Consider the following 21319-nt stretch of genomic DNA (forward strand, 5'->3'; position numbering starts at 1 on the left):
CCAGTTTTTTCTTTTTAAAAAAATCCAGAATATTCAGAGGTTTCAGGGTCAATTACAAAGATTAAATTATCCTCTACAAAATTCAAATTACGACATCACTACTCACTATCATTGACTTGGTGCCTAGCACACCGGAGGTAAACTACAAGAACAAAGCTCTCTCAGTCTCTCCCGTCTCTATAGCTGCTATCAGCGTTGTTCTATATTCTGTTTCATCTAAACTTCGATTGGAATGCACTCGAATCAAAGAAGAATGCCATCGATGAAATGAAACGATCCTGAGTATTATTGATCTTCTTGCTCCCCGGAAGTTGGGTTTCTGATCTTTCTTATTTTTCTCTGCAGGTGAAGGTAGAAAATTCAGTAACCCATATAAACATTCAAGCAAACATTTGCTTCAACAAAAAAAATTTCAAGATATATAAGGGGAAGGAATGGAATATGTGGACACTAACCGAGTTCGCCCACATCAACCCACAAGCATTGCAAAATGATTTGGTTCCATTGGGAGCATGGCGCATCATGGGTGTGGCGTCGCTGCTTTCACCACAGTTGGTGCAGCTGCATGAATTAAAAATAGTATACGATCAACAAGCAGCATCCACATTGCAATAATGCAATGAAGGTTTCAGAAAATCAGAAGTATATATCTGTTGAAAAGAACTTACAAAGTTATCCCCTTTCTGTGTGCCAAGGAATTTTCAGAGGTCTGAACCCTAGGTGCAAATTTCCCTTTGCTGCGTTTCATCCTGAATGAGCAAATTCACAAGAACCAAAATTTGTTAAGTACTAGCAAATGCGGACCAAATTAACATTTCGGAATGAAGATTTTGATGCGTACCGCAAAGCGACTTCCTTTCGGGCACTGTAATCCGCCTTCTTGATGAACTTGATGTTCCTCTTTTTCTCCCTGTACCGCGTCAGCGCAGCAAACCTGTCGAAGTCCTCGGGAACAGTGATGGGTCTTACCTGATGAAAAGTTCAGAGAAGTTGTAATCTGCTAGGACAACTGCTGCAGAGAGTGATCTGCAATGCAGTTATTTTTTTCAAATGGTTGTGAAAAATGCAGATGATTTAATTACCAGGTTAGTGGGTTGTGGCCTGATGCTCTGTGGAATCATCTCCTGTCCATTCAGATGGTGGAAGATATTTTCAATCTGTGTAACAGTATCACAATATTGTCAGTGCTGTAATACGATGTTATTTAACTATTTAAGTGGTAAACTGTAGCAATACATAATAAATATAGTGAAGTTTTTCAATATTGCACTGGAAACAAGAATGCAGAGAAGACTTGAGCGCATGACATGGTAGGAAAAGAATCATGGATAGCATGCACTACTTCCGAGCAAAATCCCTTGTATTTTGGAATGGAGTTAGTAAGTACTAAACTCGTGTGGAGCGGCTACGCAAAAATAAAACTACACTACAAATTTTGTCATCGAAGAAGAACATTTTAAGATTGAAATTCTGCTTCTATCCAATAATGATCAGAGAAAAAATAGATGAAACAAGAATTAGTGCAACGCGTTCTAAATTAGCTACAAGCTAAGAGACAAACATTGAATTGGTCATGCCAAGCTCATGCATACATAACAATGCAACAGGAGGATAACCAACTCAACATAGCAAAAGAATCCAACAGAGAGCCACAAATATTAAAAAAAGCAACCACAAATGTTGCTCATAAGTACTGTATCTAACAGTGTCAATGCAAAAGAAAGGTAGAGTGATCTCAAAAAAAACAATGCAAAAGGGGAGATAATAACAGTCTGATCCTTTTTTAAGTCAAAAGCCTTCAGTGCGTATCTACTAATTTTCCTAGGTGAAATGCAAGAAGTAAGAACAGAGCTCCTTATTTTTCAGGATCAAAATGAAATTAAAGCCGAAACAAATTATCCAAGAGCAAATTAAATATACCACATTATACAAGAGCAAAACCTTCTAACCAAATTCTTGCAAACAAATTAAAGCCGAAACTCATCAAGTACTAGCTAGGATCAAAGAATGAAGAAACATAATTATATTTCCAAGGAAGAGAATGAAAAAAAAACGTAGAAAGTTACCAAGAAACAAGCACATTGTGCAGCAAGACCAAGAGATACCTTCTGCGGCTGCACGGAGTCGAAGACGTACTCCTGTCCTTGGTAGTACATCACCAGCCGCTCATCGTCGCCGTGCTCCTGCGCCGGCGACGGCTGCTGCTCTGCCGCCGGCTCCGGCGCCGGCGACAGCGGCTTCTGCCCAATCGCAGCCTGATCGTCTGCGTAACAGCCGTCGCCGGCGTCGAGTCCGTGCGTGAAGTCGAACAAGTCCACCGGGAGCAGGATATCGTCGAAGGTGTGCTCCTCGTCGAAGAAATCAGCGGCCGTCGCCGGCGACGTCTTGCGTTGCTCGTCGGAGCTGGCATTGGCGGCGGCGGCGGCGCCGCCACCGCCGGAGCTCGACGACGGCGTCGGGTTGTCCATTGGTGAGGTTGGGAGTTGCAGTGTTAAGTGGACTGGAGCTTTGTTGAGACCGTAGTGACGAGAGAAGAATATCGAACGCGTGACTCCAAATTTTATACGCGACATGAGATATAATTTTTTGGACAATATTGTCAATATATAAGTTGATGCTAAAATTTCCTGAAATCAAGTTTATATGCACTTTAAGTGCTGTATTTTTTAATATATATTTTTGCATTTTGGAAAACTCCAATTTTCAAAGAACACCTAGTTTATGACATTAAAGTACAAACACGTCCACCTACAATTTTTTGTGAGCACCAATGAATTTTTTTTACATATTATTAAACATGTGAGTTACTTGTGGTGGAAGTGGAACTTTTGTCCATCCAGATTTATAGTGGAACTTGCATGTTATGTTTAGGTTCTACACACCATATATTCGGAACACTCAAATCATCCTTTAAGGGGATATCCACTTATTTTTACATGTCATTTAAAAAGTCATTAAAAAATTTAAAAAAAATTGGTAGGATAGACCAATATATGATATGTTACTTCACAAACATGCAAATTCAAATTCAACTTATACAAGTAAAAACAAAAATAACAAATTTGACTATGAAGTGAATGTGTAATTCACAGTCAAATTTATTCTTTTTGTTTTGAATTGTATAAGTCGAATTTTAACTCGCATATTTGTGAAAAGATATATCATATATTGATCTATCTTGACAAAAAATTTTAAAAAATTTAGTAACATTTTGAATGACATGCACAAAACGAGGGGACGTCCCTCGACCTCTCGAGGGACAATAATCCATTTATGATATATTCACTTATAACAAGATATTTGTGGTAAAGTAATCTCAAAATATACCGAATATACCGACCCAATCTCAGGGCACATGTTTGGCAAGCATTTATACGATGTTTCTTAAAAAAAGGAAAAAGGAAATTGTGGTGACGACGAAAATTTATACGGCCGTGTCTACCGGAAGTACGGATTGACCCGCTGAATCTAACCAATTCACTGGGATGAGCATATGTACGGCCTCATGTAGTTCTCCATTGACGGAAAATTGAATACGAAATGTACAACCCTACAGTCGACAGTTTGAGAACGATTTTACAGAGAAATACTCCGTACGACAATAACGGGTTGAGAATGTAGTAGTGTTTAAAACTCCAATTCAAAATCTTTTTCCTCCAGGATAGCAGATCTTAGACCAAATCTAACACTAATTGTCTAATTCCACATGTGAAGGTAAATCAACGAGACAACCATCCGAAGATCAAAATATACTCATTTCCGAAGAAGCAGGAAAAAAGAAGTACCACATTTCAATGATATTTCATATTTGTTTCTCGAAGGAAATCGGGATATTTCATATTTCTGGTGAATTACATCATATCCACGCCTACATCAGCTATTACTATCACGGAACCCAGCGCCGCACTAACTGCGGCAGTAATTCTGGTTAATTTTTCTGCGAAAGGAAGATAAAATTGAGCCATACAGCAAGATTGGTATGATGTTTTCCATTGTTACATCCACACAAAGACAAGAAGTCGATATGAGTCAGAACTATACCCTGTATACATATGCCCCCCTACCAAAATCTTATGTACCGAAACTTTGCTCTAAAAATGAAGCAACATCTACCCTAAGGGGGCATTCACACCCAACTTAAGGAAATTCAATAGCACGCACCATTGCCCCAAAGCATGGTGGAAAATCATGAAAAATTTGTCATCATGAACAACGAAATCAAGTGCACTTCAGAATCCAAACAGCACCGGTAGAAAGGAATAGAGGCCACGGCACCCAAATGGCCAAAACTTGTTGCTGCTTTTCCCTGTTCGAGTTTAACTTCTCCATACTACATCTCTCTGTTGCTGCTTTCAGATTTGACACCACCAAGGGGCCAGCACAGTCAGAAGTGATTTCAATTGTAAATTCTCACTGGCTTCTCATAGGTGTGACGGTTCTGCACATTAGTTGAAGCCAGAAACAAAAAAGGAAGAAGCAAAATTTCGTTAAGATGAGGTCCTTGCAACCATAGCAATATGCATATAAAAGAAAAGAGCATTGGAATGCTACAGTACAGTGCAAGTACAGTGCAGAAAAATGTATGTCAAGTGCGAAGATGTTTGCGGGGAAACCCAAAGTTAACTACAAGATCTTTCTTCAGTAGCAGCAAAGCCATCTCAAAGTTGCGTATAAGGATACTGTAAACACCTAAATGCCTAAATATAAATTGCTCAGCATGTACTCCCTCCATCCCACAAAAAGACCATTCCTAGCATCCCAAGGTAAAATTAGTGGGGAGTAAAAATGACCAAAATGCCCCTCATTATTGGAAAAGGTAGTAATGGTGATAGGTAGGTAAAGGGTATTTAAGGGATAAAACTTCTCGTTTTATGTGCTGAGGGTAGGTAGGATGGTAGAAGTTGGTTTTTTTGTGACAAAATTCAAACTCCAGAAGTTTTTTTGGGACGGAGTCATGGAGTAATAAAATTCCGGATTATTGGTTTCATGTATAACTAAGAGGGATTAAAACAGAATTCTCTAAAACATCAGGCGAGCCCAAATATTTTGAAAGATCATTTGATGAAAGTTTAAAAAGATTGCAAGAAATACCACGGTGTAAACCAGCTGAAGTGCAGGTAGCAAGATAAACGAAGTATAGCATAGATATGCCCAAGCAAAGTGACAGAATAAAGGTAAAAGTAACAGGCACAAGAATTCGCTATGCTCGCTTCACAAGTTCACAACCAGACAGCAGCATACCTGATTGGCTGTATAGGCCCTTTTTGGTGCAGTATCAGCATGCTCCAAACCAAGATACTGCTCCCAGGCTCCATAGACATCTCTCCTCTGAAGAAATCAGAACAGAAAACTTTGTAAATCATAGAACACAACAAATTTATGGGCACAACTAGAGAAGCCTGTAGGGAACAAACAATAATTTACCTGGAAACGGGCAGATACAACATCTGAATCTTGGAGGTAATCTGGCCGGTTCATGGATATGAAAGCGAATTTCCACTGATCATATAGCATTAAAAAGTATATTAGTTTAGTGTCTGTGTCTGCATCACATAGTGGCACGTAATGAAACTCAAGGTAAAAGGCAGAGAATGCAACAAAGAGATTCTCATCAGAATATACATGTTAGTTTATTTCTTTTCTTTCACCCACATAGATTAGATTTGGCTCACGTAACACACATGGCTAACCATTCTATAAGAGATAATGAGCACGACAGTGCTAAGTGTATCATAAATGGCCACTGTTTTTGAGAATTACTGAGAAAATTTTAGACTGCAGTATAATATGAGAACTCTCAGCTCCCTACAGTAAAAGAAACCACTAGACTGGTATACTTCAAAACTCTGAATCTGACTTATATATCAGCATAATCCCAAGGTGGACAAGGATAAAGAGCAAGCCAAAACATGTTATAATTCCACGCTTTCATAAGAAACTTCAACAGATGGATCACCTTGCAGAATTCCTCATCAGGGACTTGGAGTTTTTTCTGTATGCGCTCCTTTACTTCTGCTAAAGTCTCACCTTCACGGATAGCAAGATAAAAAGGATCTCCAAAGTTCTGAATCTGCTGCTAGTCATCACAGCAGTATTAATGGAATGTTCAGCATATTTTGTAAGTAGCCAACTCCCAATACAACTCAATTAGACAAGAATGAAGATCATATCGAAGTGCACTACCTGATTCTGAAGAGGGTCTTTCATGAAGTGATAAACATGAATTAACCGATCATTTGGACCGAGATTTTTCTCCTCCTCTGGAATCTGTACCAATAAGCAGAAGCAGATATGAGGATAGAATGAAGGCGCACATTTTGACACAAGCAGGAAATGAAATAGATTGCAACTTTACAGTTCACGAAATGGAGCACCAAATGCAACCAAAAAGAACATTACATACCTCCTCAGCACGTAGTGTCCAGTACTGATCATTAATATTCTCTATCTTCTCATGGAGTGGAAAAATCTATGGAAAAACTATAATTAGTAACAGCCATGCCATAAATTATAAACAGATGTTTTTTTTTTAAAAAAAAAGGGAATTCATCAGGACATATGGTATTTTATTTCTCTTGAAGGCTGAAAGCTAATGTACAAGTACCTTATATATCTTGTGGTAAAAGACCTCTAACAAGCGCAATTCAGCACTGGGACTGGATAGTTCAACCTGATGATTAGTGACGTAATTAGAAATTTTACATAAAAACAAACACATGGAGAGACATAACAAGCCGGTTTACACAGCATAACTTGGTAATACCAATGAAAATAATTGAAACATTCCATCCCATTTAAGATAGATGACAGGTTAGTGAGAGTACAATAAGCTGACATCAGGTTATTAAGTATGGCCAGATTTGCTTAACCAACCAAGACTAGTACAAAAAGCATATGGATAGGAGGTTTCACAGTACTTTTCACAGTAAGTATGTTGAAACAGTCATGCAGTCACATGGAAATTGAATATGCGGCTCAACAACGAGCTATATATTAGTATCAATGCTTAACACCTAGTTGTACTTATATAGAGTATTTACACGTTAACAGAACATGGATTAAATGAACCAAGTTATATCACTTGATACTTTCATTTTGCATCACAATTTGGTAACCTGGAGAGTCAACTATCCCTATGCAAAACCACTCTTAAAAAGTTAGTATCCATTTCTCCCTTACCTCTAAAGGAGATTAGAAGTGCACCCTAAAAAGAATGCATGTGAATATATCCAAGTCATGCATTGGTGTATCTCAGACCAAATAGAGTGTAAAACTGGAGAGCAAGACTAAATAACTTGTAATAAAGAATGAAAGGATAGCAAAGAAAGAACCTTTGTTTTCAAATCATTAATCACGTCTGCAATGGTGCTATTCTTTGGAAGCCTGATACTGTGAATCACAACCTAGAAAAAAAGGATGTTTCATGAATATATGCACTTGGTAGCTGAAGATAAATAAAGATGTATTGTTTGCAGCTAATAACCTCATCCTTTGTAGCATGGTGGAATGCAACTTTCAGGGTTTTCAGGCCCTGCAATTCTGGCAGTGGAATATCCAACACCTCATAATACAATATGTCTGATGTCTGCACCAGATAGTATAAATCCCCTTGTATTTTACCTATGCAGAAAAACTATGCTAACTGACCCAAAAAAAAACAAAAAGAGGTGAAAGGTTAACCTGATTATAATGAATGAGCATGTCCAAAAGATGCTCCACTCCCCGATATCTGATAGGTTGCGGTTTAGGCTGCTGCGAATAGCAGTTATGGGATGTTAGACGAATTTTCGCTGGATCATCCACACCAAGCTGACGGGCAACTCTCTCAACAACATCATCATAGGTATGAAGTTTTGACCTTAAAGAATGGGGAAGAAATTAACGTTACACATACATGCTAGATAATTAGCCAATTAAACAGTTTGAACCCAATAGGTTTTGTAGTCACTCACAATTCCAAAGAAAAGTCATCATCCTTTGGTTTCTCCAATAACCGAAAGTGCACAACCTGCAGTAAACAAAATTTACATAGATAAAGCAAGTGGCATCATCATTAAAAAGGTAGACCCACTATAATATTACATGAGCATGAAAAACCAAAATTAAACAAGCATCTAACATATGATAGCAGAAGATTAGAAGGGGGTGAATGAAAGCAAGAGAAATTTCCTTTTGAACCACAGAATGCAAAGGCACATAGCATTATAAGCATACTACTATAAAAGGAGCTAGAGGTGATTGAGCTCATGGTCATCCCCTCACACACAAGAACTTGTGTGACTAATATAGGCATATGTCGATTGGAATATCAGTTATGACAATATGCATAGTGTGCACGTCTATAGGTTGTTGATTGATCTAATGTAATCATTTTAACATTTTTTAAGTTTTGAAGTTAATTATTTTGTTTACATTTCAACTTTATAGAAGTTTGAATAGCATAATATATTACTGTATTTGTTTTGACATCCATTGCAATGTGGCTGCCATGTTCATAGCACATAATTAATCTTCCATTTCAGTCTACAGGAGATGATGCATTTCAAGCGTCCATAGCACATGCTTCAATCAATGGAAATTAGTATAATGGCCCCATACTGTAGAGCACAGCCATCTTAACCGAGGAAGCTAAAAATATCAGACCAGACTAGCCTGGTAAAGTGGTATGAGATAAGATTACTGCCATGTTCGCAGTGGATGTTGATCTAGTACATAAACTCTAGGACTACACCATAGAACAATTCAGGTAGTGGAATGGGCTCGGAAAAAAATTGCCATTCAACCAGGATCAGGCAGAACCCTCTTCTACAACCTAAACACGACTCTCTAGGAGGACAGCCCCAGCCTTCTATTTCTTTCACACTGCAACTACCCTTCCCCACTCTCTTCTCTCCTCTCTCTCTCTCTCTCTCTCTCTCTCTCTCTCTCTCTCTCTCTCCACCAACTGATTGGCAACAGCATGTTGGCAAGCAAGGGCAACGTGATGGTGGACAGTAAACTAACATGGTGGCATGGTCAGTGTAGTGCAATCACTAGCTGAGATCAACCAAATCTAGCCAGGTTGCCAGTGAGGAAAGTGCAGATCTGGGCTCCCAGTAGCCACTGGACACTAAACCTGCACCAAATTCAGCATTGCCTCACCTAACTCCTCCATAAGACCCAGATTAACCTTTTTTAATGGAGCACAAGAGCCCAGTGTAGGTGCTGGCCTTGCCTCCACAGAAGTTCTGGTATGAAGCAGTCGCATCACAGTTCCACCTAGAACATTGACTAGGCCTCCTAGAAAGGCACGAGGAGGGGTAGGAAGGAGATTCAGACAGACAAAACAAGGGACAGATTCAGGGCGAGAATTGAGGCAGATTCAGGGGAAAAGAAGAGAGGCAAATTTACCATTGCAATTGCCGTCTTCTGCTCCTCCAAGCTCCATCTAGACATCTCCCAGATCGTCACTGCTGGCAGACCCGTTACTATGAATCTATGTCTATCAGAGGGTGAGAGGGGAGGCCCGGAGAGCAAGAGAGGAGTGAAGCAGAGAGAATAATAGATGAGGTGGTGTGGCCTTAGGGGGTCATACATCCCCTCTGTTAGCCACAGGTGCATTGGGCTGCCCGTCACTTCTTTGCTTTATCTCTTTCTTTTTGTTCTTTCCCTTTTCATTTTCTAGTTGCACTGCCACTTTTCCACATCATAGCCACATCTGCCACCATCATCACCTCTTCTTCCCTTCCACATCCCCGGGTTTGTTTGGCAAACAAAGAAACCCTTCTAATCGCTTCGGATAGGTTTGGACTGATGGGGATATAGATATTCCCTCATATCCAAACAAACCTAAGGATATAGGCTGAGATCCATCCCTCTCTCTCGAAACAGCAATTCTCTCCCAAATGCCACCCCTCATCATCATTGTTTGGATAGGAAGAGATTAGACCCAATTCCTTCAGATAGTGGGAAATTTAATTCCATTTATAGCCCATCCAAAGGCATTAAGCCTAAGCCCCACCAATTCAAACAAGCCTTTCCATCAGTTAAAATGGTAAGAAGTGGGACCAACTAACCACCCATCGCGGCTTCCTGCACCCACCAACCAACCAACCAACCAACATGTTTTAATAACCCCCAGCTCGTAAATTCCAATTCTCTTCTACCAATTTCCTCGAGCCAAAAAAGCCAAGAAGGTGATGTACAAGCCAGAGAAAAAAAAGGCAGACAACTAGATGACTTAATCTGGGTGAAGAGAACATAGAACCACAAACACAAGTACATCAAAAATATTAATAGAAGCAACTATAGAGTAGCAGCATAAATAGATAGTGTACAATTAGCTTACAGACAAAAATATAAATAACAAAGAAATAAACGCCTTGTACCTACAGTACAAAGAATTGGAATCAAGTTGGGAAATATAAGCACCATACCTGCCTATTATGAACATACTCCAGATACGAAGGGACATCTGGATAACGCATTTGAGTGTCACTATCAGGTATAGGTGATTTTTGGAAACAGATGATGTCCCCATCTTCAAGCTACAATATTTGGAGCATTTTGCAAATCAATAAGTGTTTAATTCAAATTTGGCATTCCTTAACCAAAAGAAACATGTTATAAACCTGACTAGCACGGAAAGTGGCTTTTTTGTCAATATGTTCACACATCACATTTGGCTCAAATTTAATTTCCTGCATGTACCAATGAAACACAACATAAGTACAGTCAACTTGGTAAGGCAGTCGATATAAAACTTAGCAATTGCCACTCCAAAGATTGACACTTAATAATTTGCCACTGAACGCCAGACAGATATCTGGACCTACTCCTAGAACACGCCTCAATGGAGTGACATATACTAGATTATCCCATAAATATAGCATCATGAATTTAGCTCTTGCCTCGTAGAGCTCAATTTCTTCATTTGGCACAAATCCAGCCATTTCATTTAGTTTGGTCAAGATTTCTGAGGGTTTTCCCAAGGCCTTTACAAAGAGCCTCCCCACAAAACTGCAATCAGTGAAAGAATGTTATGTGTCAGCCATTTGTGAAGGAATAAGGAAGAATGATAAGGTGTTAATCAAATAAATGTACCAGAGTTCTTCCTTTTCGGGATTATAGAGTTTGAAGAACAGAAGAATATCTTCCTTGCTCTTCTCAGGTGGAGGGAGAGGCCGCAAATCCTATAAATGATAAAACAGACAACAATAAGTATCCTGCATAACCATAAGTATCAAACAGATAAACAAAGTTAAGTATCCTGCATCTAGAAGCCATAACAGACAACAATAAGTAAAAAACAGAAAAAGAAATGGTAGCAGCTCCAGCACATCATTACCGGGCCAAGTTCTACTTCCAAAAACAACTTCAGCTCAGCATTGTGTGCCTTATTCGATACCTCCCTCAGTTGTCCCACCTGTGCAGATACATATAAAAATGAACTGGAGACAATAAGAAAGAGAACAGAAGCAATAAACACACAATGGAAACAAGCAAGCTCATTGAAAGAAAAAACGTATAAGCTAAGTGCATGATCTTCTGATAACATGCATAACAAAGCACTCTCAGCAGAGAATCTATACAACAAAATACTCCAGAACTGCAACCTATATAAAAGAAAATTCTTAAGTGGGGAGTGAGAGAAAGAGAGACAGGGGAAGATCGTAAGAACTCAATTGGACCTAAGGCTGTTAGATGAAATAATAAGGTAAGATTAATTTCCAATTGAAGTGTGGGTTTAACAGTTTGCTTCCAACAATTGAAAGTGACTAGCTTACAGATTGTGTTTCTTCATGAGGACTCAATGGACGATTAGGCCTGTATGTGTGGTTCTGCCTCTTAGCCCACAACCAGAAGCGCTGAAATTGTACAGGGATGCCATACTCCTTTGCAACTTCCTCCTATTAAACAATTTATTCAACAGAAGTTAAATTACCAGTTGATTTTACAGAAGCATGTGTACTCGTATAGCAGAAATTTAGCATTCCAATGCTACGAACCAAGAACTTGTTTGCACACCTTACCTTGAAAGTGGTAAACGGTAACTGCTTCTGAATTCGGAAGCTACGAACTTTTTCATGGTCCACCAGGTCAAAATATATATCCTTGCCAATTTGCTCCTTCAAATTCTCATCTCGAGCCACCTAGATATATTTGTCCAAACAGAGCACTATGAGAAACAGATTCACAGAGAGGTTCCAGACTGAGATGAAGTGATGAACATAATAGTAGTCAGATGCTGACCTTTATGATGGTATAAAGATGAGCTTCAGCCTTCTCTTTCTTTTTGTGTTCTTTCTCTTCTTGTTCTTTCTTCAACCTTACCTGAAAATCCACAGTTTATCATCCAAACTGTATCAGAAGTCCATGACATTAAAAGGGAGAAAACCAGGAAATACCATCGTAAAGATATGCAGATTGTAAAATATCACCACATATGAGAATGACCCATGGGGCCTGGGCCCACGTGTGTTGACACATGCGATGGTATTTTCCAATCGTGGTATCGAGGAAATTGGCCCAAGGAGGAGTGAGAATGCAAAACAACACATACCCTTAAATGCTCAGCAATGTCCTTCTCATCAACATTACACATTATTTTGTCCTTATCACTCTCACGGATGTAGACAAGCATGTAGGCATTTGAATACTTTGTGAATTTAAATGGAGCGTTGTTGAAACCAGGATTTATTTGAGGCAACTGTTCAGCCCAAAAGAGATTAAAATTACGGAAACAGGAAAACAAACATATGTAGTTCAATATCTCATATCATTCAATATCAATTATCAGGTAGAACACACCTCTTCCTCACCCCCGTATTGCTCTTCAAGGGCCTTTTTAGTATCTTCTTTAGTTACACGCTCATCATCAAATTTATACCTGGTAGACAGGATAACATTTTCAAAAATCTATAATGAATTGGGAACTGTTTGCTAGGATGTAAAATTCAACAGCATAGTTCGACAAAAGGCATAATCATTGTAGAATTAATTATAATGCAAGGATATTGCACTTGTTTCCAGGTTCTTCAACAGAAATTTGCATGAGGTAGCACTAAACCTAAGAAGATTTATTGGCAACTCATTTGATGCCTAATATATGGTATTCAGCTGGTCTATATGCAAGTTACCTATATTGTTGCAGCGTGGTTACTCCCTAGACTGGCATCCACTTACAATAAAAGTGCATAAGGCATATGATTTTCCTCCTGTAATCTCACACCACATACTTCTTTTGATAAGTGATAACTGATGACCATCAGCTTGAAAGAAGTTATTGAAGTCCATGCTAGTCAGGTGCTTATTAGAACCAACACAGAATCCTATAACCAACTATATTATGAAAAAGTAACATGTTGAACTTGACATGAGGGCCTTCTGTCCAGTTAAGAGAACTTATGTAAATTTGTTAGTGTGTAAAAACGTCCCACTAACATTGGCTAACTCTAGTTGAGATATGATACTCTCTTGTGTAGAAACAAACACTCTAATATTTTTTTGGAAATCTGCCTCGGAAATGCTGCAATCCAATAGTTACAGGTCCTAACAAGATAGTTTCAGTTGTCGAATAGAGTGCCAGGGAGTTGTCTCGGAGAACACATCTATTCAGCTATCATCAAGTGGCCATGCATAGGAACAGGGTAATAATATTATCTGGTAAATGGCAAATAGTTGAATAATTTTGTATTGTTGTAGTAGTAGAGACAAAAAAAAAGTCAAAGAAAAACCAACCATTGATCTGATAGCGTTGGTCGAATGAAGGCATAGTAGTGACCGCCATGTACTCCTCCACTATGAACAAGAACACTGAATAAAAGCAGCAGTGAAACATAGTGAGAAAAAGATGTGGAAAGGAGGAAAAAAGGCACCTATTGGAGCACCACTGTTACACTGAAAATGGTACCTAAGAAACCATTACACAAAAATAACAAATGGTATTTGCTTGATCCCAGGTCTCACCAAAACTGAATTTTCTAAGATACATAAAACCCTGTTATTCCATAACTCTAAAACCAATATGGAATACAATGACTGCTAAGAGAATGGCAAGTGATGTGGAATTCTCAGGAATTGACTCAGTCATTATGCATGAAGATTCGTGCAGGTATATACTTGTATAGCGCATTATATCAGCCCATTTTATACTATCAACCAATTCTTCCTCCAAGTTTTTTGTCCACAGACAGACAGCAGCTAGTAGTCTACCCCCATGCTCATACATAGCATGTAGATAAAAGAAACAGGTATTATTACTAACGAACCCACTGATACTTTGGTTTCCCTAACTACCATAATGAACTATTAGGACGTGTGATGGAGAAATTAATTGATCTTAAAGCCATTAAAGTAAGTTGTGAATGACATACTCATAAAAAACACTACCTGTGAAGAGCATAAAGGTTTCTTATACTTCTATCTGCATCTGGAGCAAGATATTTTCCATCATCTCTATCCAAATCAAGTTGCAAAGGGAATTCATAGCGGTCATTAATCTGCACAGATAGGCATAATAGCAGAAATCCCAAGCTCAGAACCGGAACGTAAACCTTTAAAGTATTTGAACAGCAGAGATATTAAAGAGGCTAGTCGGCTACATGCTTCTCAATTCTCAAGAAGTGATCCAAACGTTTGATCCACTTAATGTTTCTTGAATTAATGTTGCGTTAGCTGTCTTTTGAAATCATTTATGGGTGGGAAAATTGAAGGAAATGATGGCTCAGTGTTAACGGTCTAACCAAGGAAAAGCAGATGAGACAGAAGTTACAGGGAAACAAAATGGAACATAAGATAATCACCTAAGATGTCTCACCTTATTATTATGAAACTACCAGTCATGTTGGAAGAAAACATATTGCAGCTCTAAAGTAACTGTTAAAATTCCTAAACCAAAAAGCAAAAGGAAACTTTTCTTTACTATTCAAGCCCAAAATATTTTCTCATCCCTTATTGAGAATTAGTATGTGACACTGGAATAGATGTCTGCCATACAAGATGAAACCCCACGCGTTGCTGTGGGAGTTTTGTATAATAATAGTAGATAATATGTGGCATAGCTAGACAATATAATTTTATAATACTTTACATAATTTTCATCTTTGACCGACCATTGAAGAAAAAGCTACAAACAATTTAAGATGACATGGTTTATAACAATTTAAATTATATATAGATTAATCATCCAACAGCAAAACAAAGGTGATGTGGCTCAATGAGGTAAGGGAGATAATATAGATTAATCATTCAAAGATAAAACTAAGGTGATAAGACTTCGTAAGAGAAGAAAAGGAGGAACATAATTTGGACCATAGATCAATCATCTAAGAGCTAGAAAGAATTGAGGTGATGTGGCTTAATGAGAGGAGAGAAATAGCATTAACTACACTTAGTGGGGATAAACTTTATAGATATATAGGATAAGGGATGCATGTCAGAAGTCTCAAAGTGAGAGTACAACCATGAATTATGGTGGTCCTGTACACAAGCAATTTTCATAAAAGATGGCCCAATCAATTTGGATAATAAATAAGAAACAAAACAGGCAAGCTTTTGGTGGGCAATACCAATATGTGACACTATGACTCTCCAGATTTATAACAGGAGATGCACAGCATTTGGAATTGGATCTCGCCAAGTTAAAAAACTATTTGCATTGGTGTACTTATGCCTTTTAGGAATTAAGATCATGCATCAAGAAAGCGAACAACTCATCAGATCCACAGAGTATCTGCATGTTGGGTTGTCAACTTGTCATATAACTTTGGGATGGGCAATCTATTTGAGTTTTGAGAGCAACCAACACCAAGGTCAAGCTCAAATCATTGTGCACACAGCCACACACTCAAGGTTGGTCAAGTTAAGATCAATTAGGCTCGAGAGAACATACATATATAATACTACCTCCGTCCCATAATAGTTGTCGCTTTAACTTTTTCCTTGCAACATTTGACCATTCGTTTTATTTGAAAAAATTAGTGCAAATATAAAAAAGGATAAGTCATACTTAAAGTACTTTTGATAATAAAGCAAATCACAGAGGAAATAAATAATAATTCCAAAATTTTTTGAATAAGACAAATGATCAAACATTATAAAGGAAAACTCAAAGCGACAAGTAATATGGGACGGAGGTAGTATAGTATAGCATAATAGCATACTACGTTAACCATAAATAGTTTTAAATAAAGATGTTAAGTTGTTAACATGTTTACAGCAATCATTAGTCATTTTCATAATTTCTAAGTATTTCATATTTTTTCCCAATTGCGTTGTATGTTCTCCAAATGTAAAAATAAAATCAAGCCTCCAAGGGTGTCATTTTGCACAGCAGGTCTTGCATTCACATGACAACATAAATAATAGAGGTAAATGGATGGAGAATATAAATGGCAAGGTTATGGCAGTCCCAACCTTAACCATGGTATCTCTCATATAGTCGTACTCAAAACGCTTCAGTTGAAGTTGCAAAACTGGGGGGAAATCAAGGAACAGAACACCCTTTTTCGCATCCTGAGACAATATCAAAAAAACATAGTCAAGAATTGGCACCAAAACCAATAAAAATGGGCTTCATTTATAAAATATAGATGGAGCAAGCTGTTATAGTATATGGGATGCAGATTCCCTTTATCTTCATAGATACATAAAAGTCCACAAGTTCTATCAAACCTTTATGAAACAACCAACTCTAGCTTCAGTTTCAAAGCTTAAAGTGAGAACTGAGAAGAACATGTGGGTACCTGTAAACCATGATTCTCTGCATGATACTTATTATCACCTTCGAGGCGCTCAACTTCAACATATTTATCAAACGATGCATACACATCACGACAACCTTTAACATCAAGTTGAAGGTCTGCATGGCCATAATACAGCATTAACTTGACAATAAATAATGAAACACATCTAATGTGAACCCACAATCTGGTACCAGGACAAAACCTACCATAAAAGGACTCCTTCCTGTTGGATTTATAGTCAACATTTATACACTCTATATAATTGATGTGGTGACCTTCGAATAACTTTTCAATCGTTCCCTCTACAACAGTTCTCTAGGAAGAAAGCAAAGTTAATAGCAGCCAACATGCAGCATATATACAGCTCTATACCAGATTTGTCACCTTCATCTTATCTTCAAGTTTCTCACAGAGAACTCTGTTGAGCTCTTGTACATCATGTTGCATGAAGGAATCATATGTGTCCCATCCAAAAGATTTGGTCAGCTCTTTGGTGGCTACACTATTGTCACTATACTGGAGCTTGTAGAAAAGGCTCTGCAATGCCAACGGAATACTCCCAGATGGCATATCATTTTCGGTGGTTGGCATATGATACACAGCCTGGGTAAAATAATGAAGTTAGTCAATTAGTTCTGGAAACAATAGTCTAGAATGCTCTGAATTATGATGCATGATCTCACACCTTCCTGAAGTATGGTATATGGTATAGTGTCTGTAGTAGAGAGTTCATGTAACAGGTAGCTCCTTGGTTCTTCAGGCCAACGTAACCTGTTTCTTTTTTTGAATCATATGTCCAATAATCAACCATTTTGCGGACAGCAACCTCAGCCTCCACAACAACAGTATCATCGACAAGGTATCCTCTACTTGGATCATAGAGCTCACTCAAAGGCATAAAAGATGTGAAACCCCAATCACTCTCACGTGCATTAAATTGATGCTGAGTATCTGCCAGACAGAGAATCACAGGTCCATCAGTGATAGATTTATCCCATACAAATCACTGAAATCCGCAGACCAACGTAAAGTAGATCTACTCAGCATCATTTGATCAAGTAGCAGTATGCCTCCTTAACTAGCTAAGAGAACTCAAAATACCAAAGAAAACAATGAGGCCTAGCATTTGCAAGCATGGGGCCACACAACTCCGAGATCATCTAATGACTCTATTATAAGGAATGAAGCAAAAGTATATACAGGAAGTAAAAGTGGCCTTATAAAACAGAAAAGCCTAGAAGAAGCAAAGCACAAATACAAATATAACACTCTTGAGTCTGAGAGGAGTTTCATGTTCAAGAAATATAAAGAACCTCTTTTTCTACACTAGGGGAACCTGGCCTTGGAGAAGTGAGAGCTCTTGCAAATAGAAATGTCAATCATGGTCATTGCCAATCTGAGCTTGGATAAAAGACCCAAACTGCGAAGGAGAAGAGTACAGTAGAACCTTCAGCTGTCTAGCGGGTCCATTTAAACAACCATATCCTTTTGTGGTTCATCATGATATAGTGATGTGTAAGTGTAACAGAGGAACAATTTGATTCAACCAAATCATTGAACAGAAAACTATAGTGTACCCATCAGGATATTCCGTGCAAGCATGCCAACAAGACCAAACAAGGTGCTCGATAACGCAAGATCATAAAGGTTGACAAGCAAATAGAACCATTTTCAAACATATGGCATCCATTTACTTGATGAAAGCACGACCTCTGACCTCAAGAGGAGCAAGTTTTTGAATACTACGCCGTGATAACAGTTTGACAACTAGTGAAACATAGCAAAGTATAGCATCATCATACTCTCAAGCTTATCATGTATTGCTTTTGCATTTTAAGTGTATTCACGTAAGGAGTTGTAAACATCATGATGGAGGACCATAACCTTTGCGTATCGTATACTTCTGTTGGATCTGGTTGACAACGGCCAAGCTAAACTGAGCATATCGGCTCCAACCATATGGGAGGTTAGCAGAGTCGGCAACATCCAAGTACATGGAGAAATGGTCCACGTTGTTCCCCTTAGGGAAAATGAGCACACGCCTGCATGAAAGCCCGCCAAACATTACTATCATCCAAACATTCAAAAAGAAAACTAACTCCATTAACTACCCTTTTTATGAGACCAGGAGCTCACCATTTGTACCCGCCAACGACAAACGCATCCGAGTAGTGCTTCTTCGCATTGATCCGGGTGAAGTTCTCGATCGTCCACGTGAACCGCGACGTCTGCGGGTCCTCAGCTGGCTGGCTCTCCGCCGTGCTAGCTGCCTCCGTTTGCGCAACCACTGCTACCACAAACCACGAGCATATATTACTACCAACCCACAAACACTCCCAACACCACACATTACAAAACCACGCTGTACAAATCACACGGAAGCAAAGGAAAGCAGCACAGTGAACCCCCATAGAGAGCAATCAACATGGCACCTTCCATGGGCTGGGCGGCGTCAGCAGCGACGAGCTCCTGGTGAGGCACGAGCATCTCGTCCTCCTCCGGCTGCGCAAAGAACATATCGACAAAAAGAAAAAAACGGAAAGGGGGTCAGATCCAGCGCGGAGGCATAAACCCTAGCAAAAAAGCGGCACCACCCGATCGGACGCCCACCGCACGGGCCACCGGAGAACGGTGCAGCCCTAGCGAGGGAGATCGGGCGGGTAGACAGGAGAGGGGAGAGCTCTCTCTCTCTATCTCTCTCTCGCGCGCGCAGAGAGGCGGTTGCTTACCTCGAGCGGGGGAGGCGTCATCATAGTCATGGAGAGGGGCGCCTGCAGGTCGTCGGCGTCGGTGAGAGCGGTGGCGTACGGCCTCCGCGGCGGCGGCGGCGGCGGCGGAGAGGAGAGCAGCGGGTGGAGGTGGAAGCAGCGAGTCGGGGGCGGAGGAGAAGGGAGGGGGGAGTGCGACGAGGAATGGAGGAGTTTGGGAGTTTTGGAAGGTTGGGGGTGGTTTGGGGATTTCGTGTGCCGCAGGCTCGCAGCGCAGGTGAGCGAGAGAGAGAGAGAGAGAGATCGAGGGAAGCAGAAATCTCGTTCCTTTTCCTTGCCGGTTGCCGTTTTACTCTGCCCCTCGAATTTCGATGTGATTTTATTTTTTTCTTAATGATGAAAGTTTTATTAAGCTCAGTAAATTTAATCGTCACCGTACAATTATCGTATTTCGCATAACCAACTCACATATGTTCTAATGAAAAAACAAAATGGATTACAATGAGAATTTTGGTGAGATTTTATGTTTGGACAAGATGCTTTTCTTAGTTGGTTTTCCTTATCTTTCCCTATAGCACGTAAGCTCAAATCGTGAGGGCAGGTTTGAAACATAGGATAGTAAGATATAAAGAAATTAAAAGTGTCAAAGTTTTTCTGATGCTATAAGAGTATAAAACATAGACGAGAAGGAAAAGGAACCACAGATTGATTATGAAGATACTTTTACAAATTATTGTTTTTGTTTCGGGAAAAAATGTGTTAATGAGTTTTTGTAGGATACACTTCAAGCTCGAAATAATCTTTCTAACTCCCATAAGACAGTTGAAATAAAATTGTATAGATCATGAATCGGAAAACCTTAACCCATAATAAAAATGTACTAAGTTCTTTCTTTGACTTACCGTTTAAGGTCGTCTTTGAAAGCAAATCACCTACATACAATTTAAATAGCCAAACTAGCATATCCATCAAGCTTGCTAAGGCATTCACAGTGCGTCATCCCTATTCGAAAAACCTTAGAGTGCCACGTAGACTTGGCTACAAGTTCAAAATTTAGATTTCTCATGGTGCAAGTGGCTCTAAGGGTGGGTTTGATTTTATATTTCAACCCCTACAACTCTTTGTTTTGGTCCTCATGTTTTTAAAATTTATGTGGAGGTCCAAAATTTACAACAAACACCCTAGAACAGATTATCAAATCCCATCCCTCCCCTTCCCCACCCCTTCTCTCTCCCTTATCCCCTCCCTCGCGTTCTCTGTTGCCAGCCCGATCCACTCATCGCCTGGTGCACACCCCTCTTGGCCTCCTCTCCTTCTCCCCTGACCAGCAGCCCTCCTTCCTTGGCAGCCTCCGCGTGCACCACCCCTCAGTTGTGGGAGACTCCAAGCGGGAGATGGTGAGGTCGGCGGCGCAAAGTGTGGGGGATGGCAGGGGCTCGGCAGCAACGTTGGGGATGGTGGGAGCTTGGCAGCGCAGGAGCATCGGCTCCCCCCTCTGCTTCCACAACTGGCGTTCCTCCTATGTCATGACTTCCTCTCTCCTTTCCTTTCTTCACGTCACGGCGGCAGTCAAGAGGTCGGGACCGTGGCGGCGAAGGAGGCCAAGCCAGGGTGGAGCCACTGAGCTCTCCGGCATCTTCCTCGCGCCCTGGCTAGCTTGGTCACCTCAGCGCGAAGCAGACAACGGGACGACGACTTTGCCGAGTCGGGGACGACGACGAGCTCGATGGCGCATGACGGGGATGACGCCGGATTGAGCTTCTCTTCCCTCCCCTTCATGGTGAATCAAGCTTCTCTTATCTTCCCTCCCCGACGAAGAGCTTATCCACTTCTCCATTCTGCAGGGGTCGCAGGGGCGGTGAGGGCATCTCCTTCCTTCTCCGCTTG

General features: G+C 39.9%; 2 protein-coding genes across 3 annotated transcripts; both read right to left on the minus strand.

Moving 5' to 3' along the window:
* Positions 1–285: 285 nt before the first annotated feature.
* On the minus strand, positions 286–2393 carry LOC127755789 (GATA transcription factor 19-like). Its single transcript, XM_052281436.1, has 6 exons — positions 2106–2393; positions 1083–1157; positions 842–969; positions 669–749; positions 456–561; positions 286–339 (listed from the first exon to the last, which is right to left on the minus strand). Exons 1-6 carry the CDS (start codon positions 2154–2156, stop codon positions 286–288), a joined length of 495 nt encoding a protein of 164 aa, XP_052137396.1. The 5' UTR covers positions 2157–2393.
* A 1389-nt stretch (positions 2394–3782) lies between these two features.
* On the minus strand, positions 3783–19683 carry LOC127755919 (ubiquitin C-terminal hydrolase 12-like). Of its 2 annotated transcripts, XM_052281529.1 has the most exons (32): positions 19454–19683; positions 19157–19226; positions 18861–19011; positions 18609–18766; positions 17410–17675; positions 17109–17327; positions 16931–17039; positions 16725–16840; positions 16396–16494; positions 14371–14480; positions 13720–13794; positions 12790–12868; positions 12542–12688; positions 12232–12312; positions 12012–12131; positions 11766–11888; positions 11327–11404; positions 11083–11171; positions 10890–10998; positions 10611–10679; positions 10416–10526; positions 7953–8008; positions 7681–7858; positions 7484–7585; positions 7332–7403; positions 6605–6670; positions 6404–6469; positions 6184–6267; positions 5957–6073; positions 5425–5499; positions 5242–5328; positions 3783–4438 (listed from the first exon to the last, which is right to left on the minus strand). In XM_052281529.1, exons 1-32 carry the CDS (start codon positions 19481–19483, stop codon positions 4397–4399), a joined length of 3354 nt encoding a protein of 1117 aa, XP_052137489.1. In that variant the 5' UTR covers positions 19484–19683; the 3' UTR covers positions 3783–4396. The 2 variants fall into 2 exon arrangements, with proteins under 2 accessions (XP_052137489.1, XP_052137491.1); XM_052281531.1 differs by lacking the exon at positions 12542–12688.
* Positions 19684–21319: the final 1636 nt, after the last annotated feature.

This window comes from Oryza glaberrima, chromosome 11, assembly GCF_000147395.1.
Source record: "Oryza glaberrima chromosome 11, OglaRS2, whole genome shotgun sequence".
In the NCBI taxonomy this organism is placed as follows: domain Eukaryota; kingdom Viridiplantae; phylum Streptophyta; class Magnoliopsida; order Poales; family Poaceae; genus Oryza; species Oryza glaberrima.

Excerpts from the sequence above, each read along its gene's own strand:
- LOC127755789 (XM_052281436.1), bottom strand. The coding sequence starts at position 2,156 with ATGTACTACCAAGGACAGGAGTACGTCTTCGACTCCGTGCAGCCGCAG. Across the intron at positions 562-668 it reads CACAGAAAGGGGATAACTTT|CTGCACCAACTGTGGTGAAA; the intron begins GTAAGTTCTTTT and ends TAATTCATGCAG. Across the intron at positions 340-455 it reads GGTTGATGTGGGCGAACTCG|AGAAAAATAAGAAAGATCAG; the intron begins GTTAGTGTCCAC and ends CTTCACCTGCAG.
- LOC127755919 (XM_052281529.1), bottom strand. The coding sequence starts at position 19,483 with ATGACTATGATGACGCCTCCCCCGCTCGAG. Across the intron at positions 17,040-17,108 it reads AACTTGAAGATAAGATGAAG|AGAACTGTTGTAGAGGGAAC; the intron begins GTGACAAATCTG and ends CTTTCTTCCTAG. Across the intron at positions 7,859-7,952 it reads GATGACTTTTCTTTGGAATT|GTCAAAACTTCATACCTATG; the intron begins GTGAGTGACTAC and ends CCATTCTTTAAG.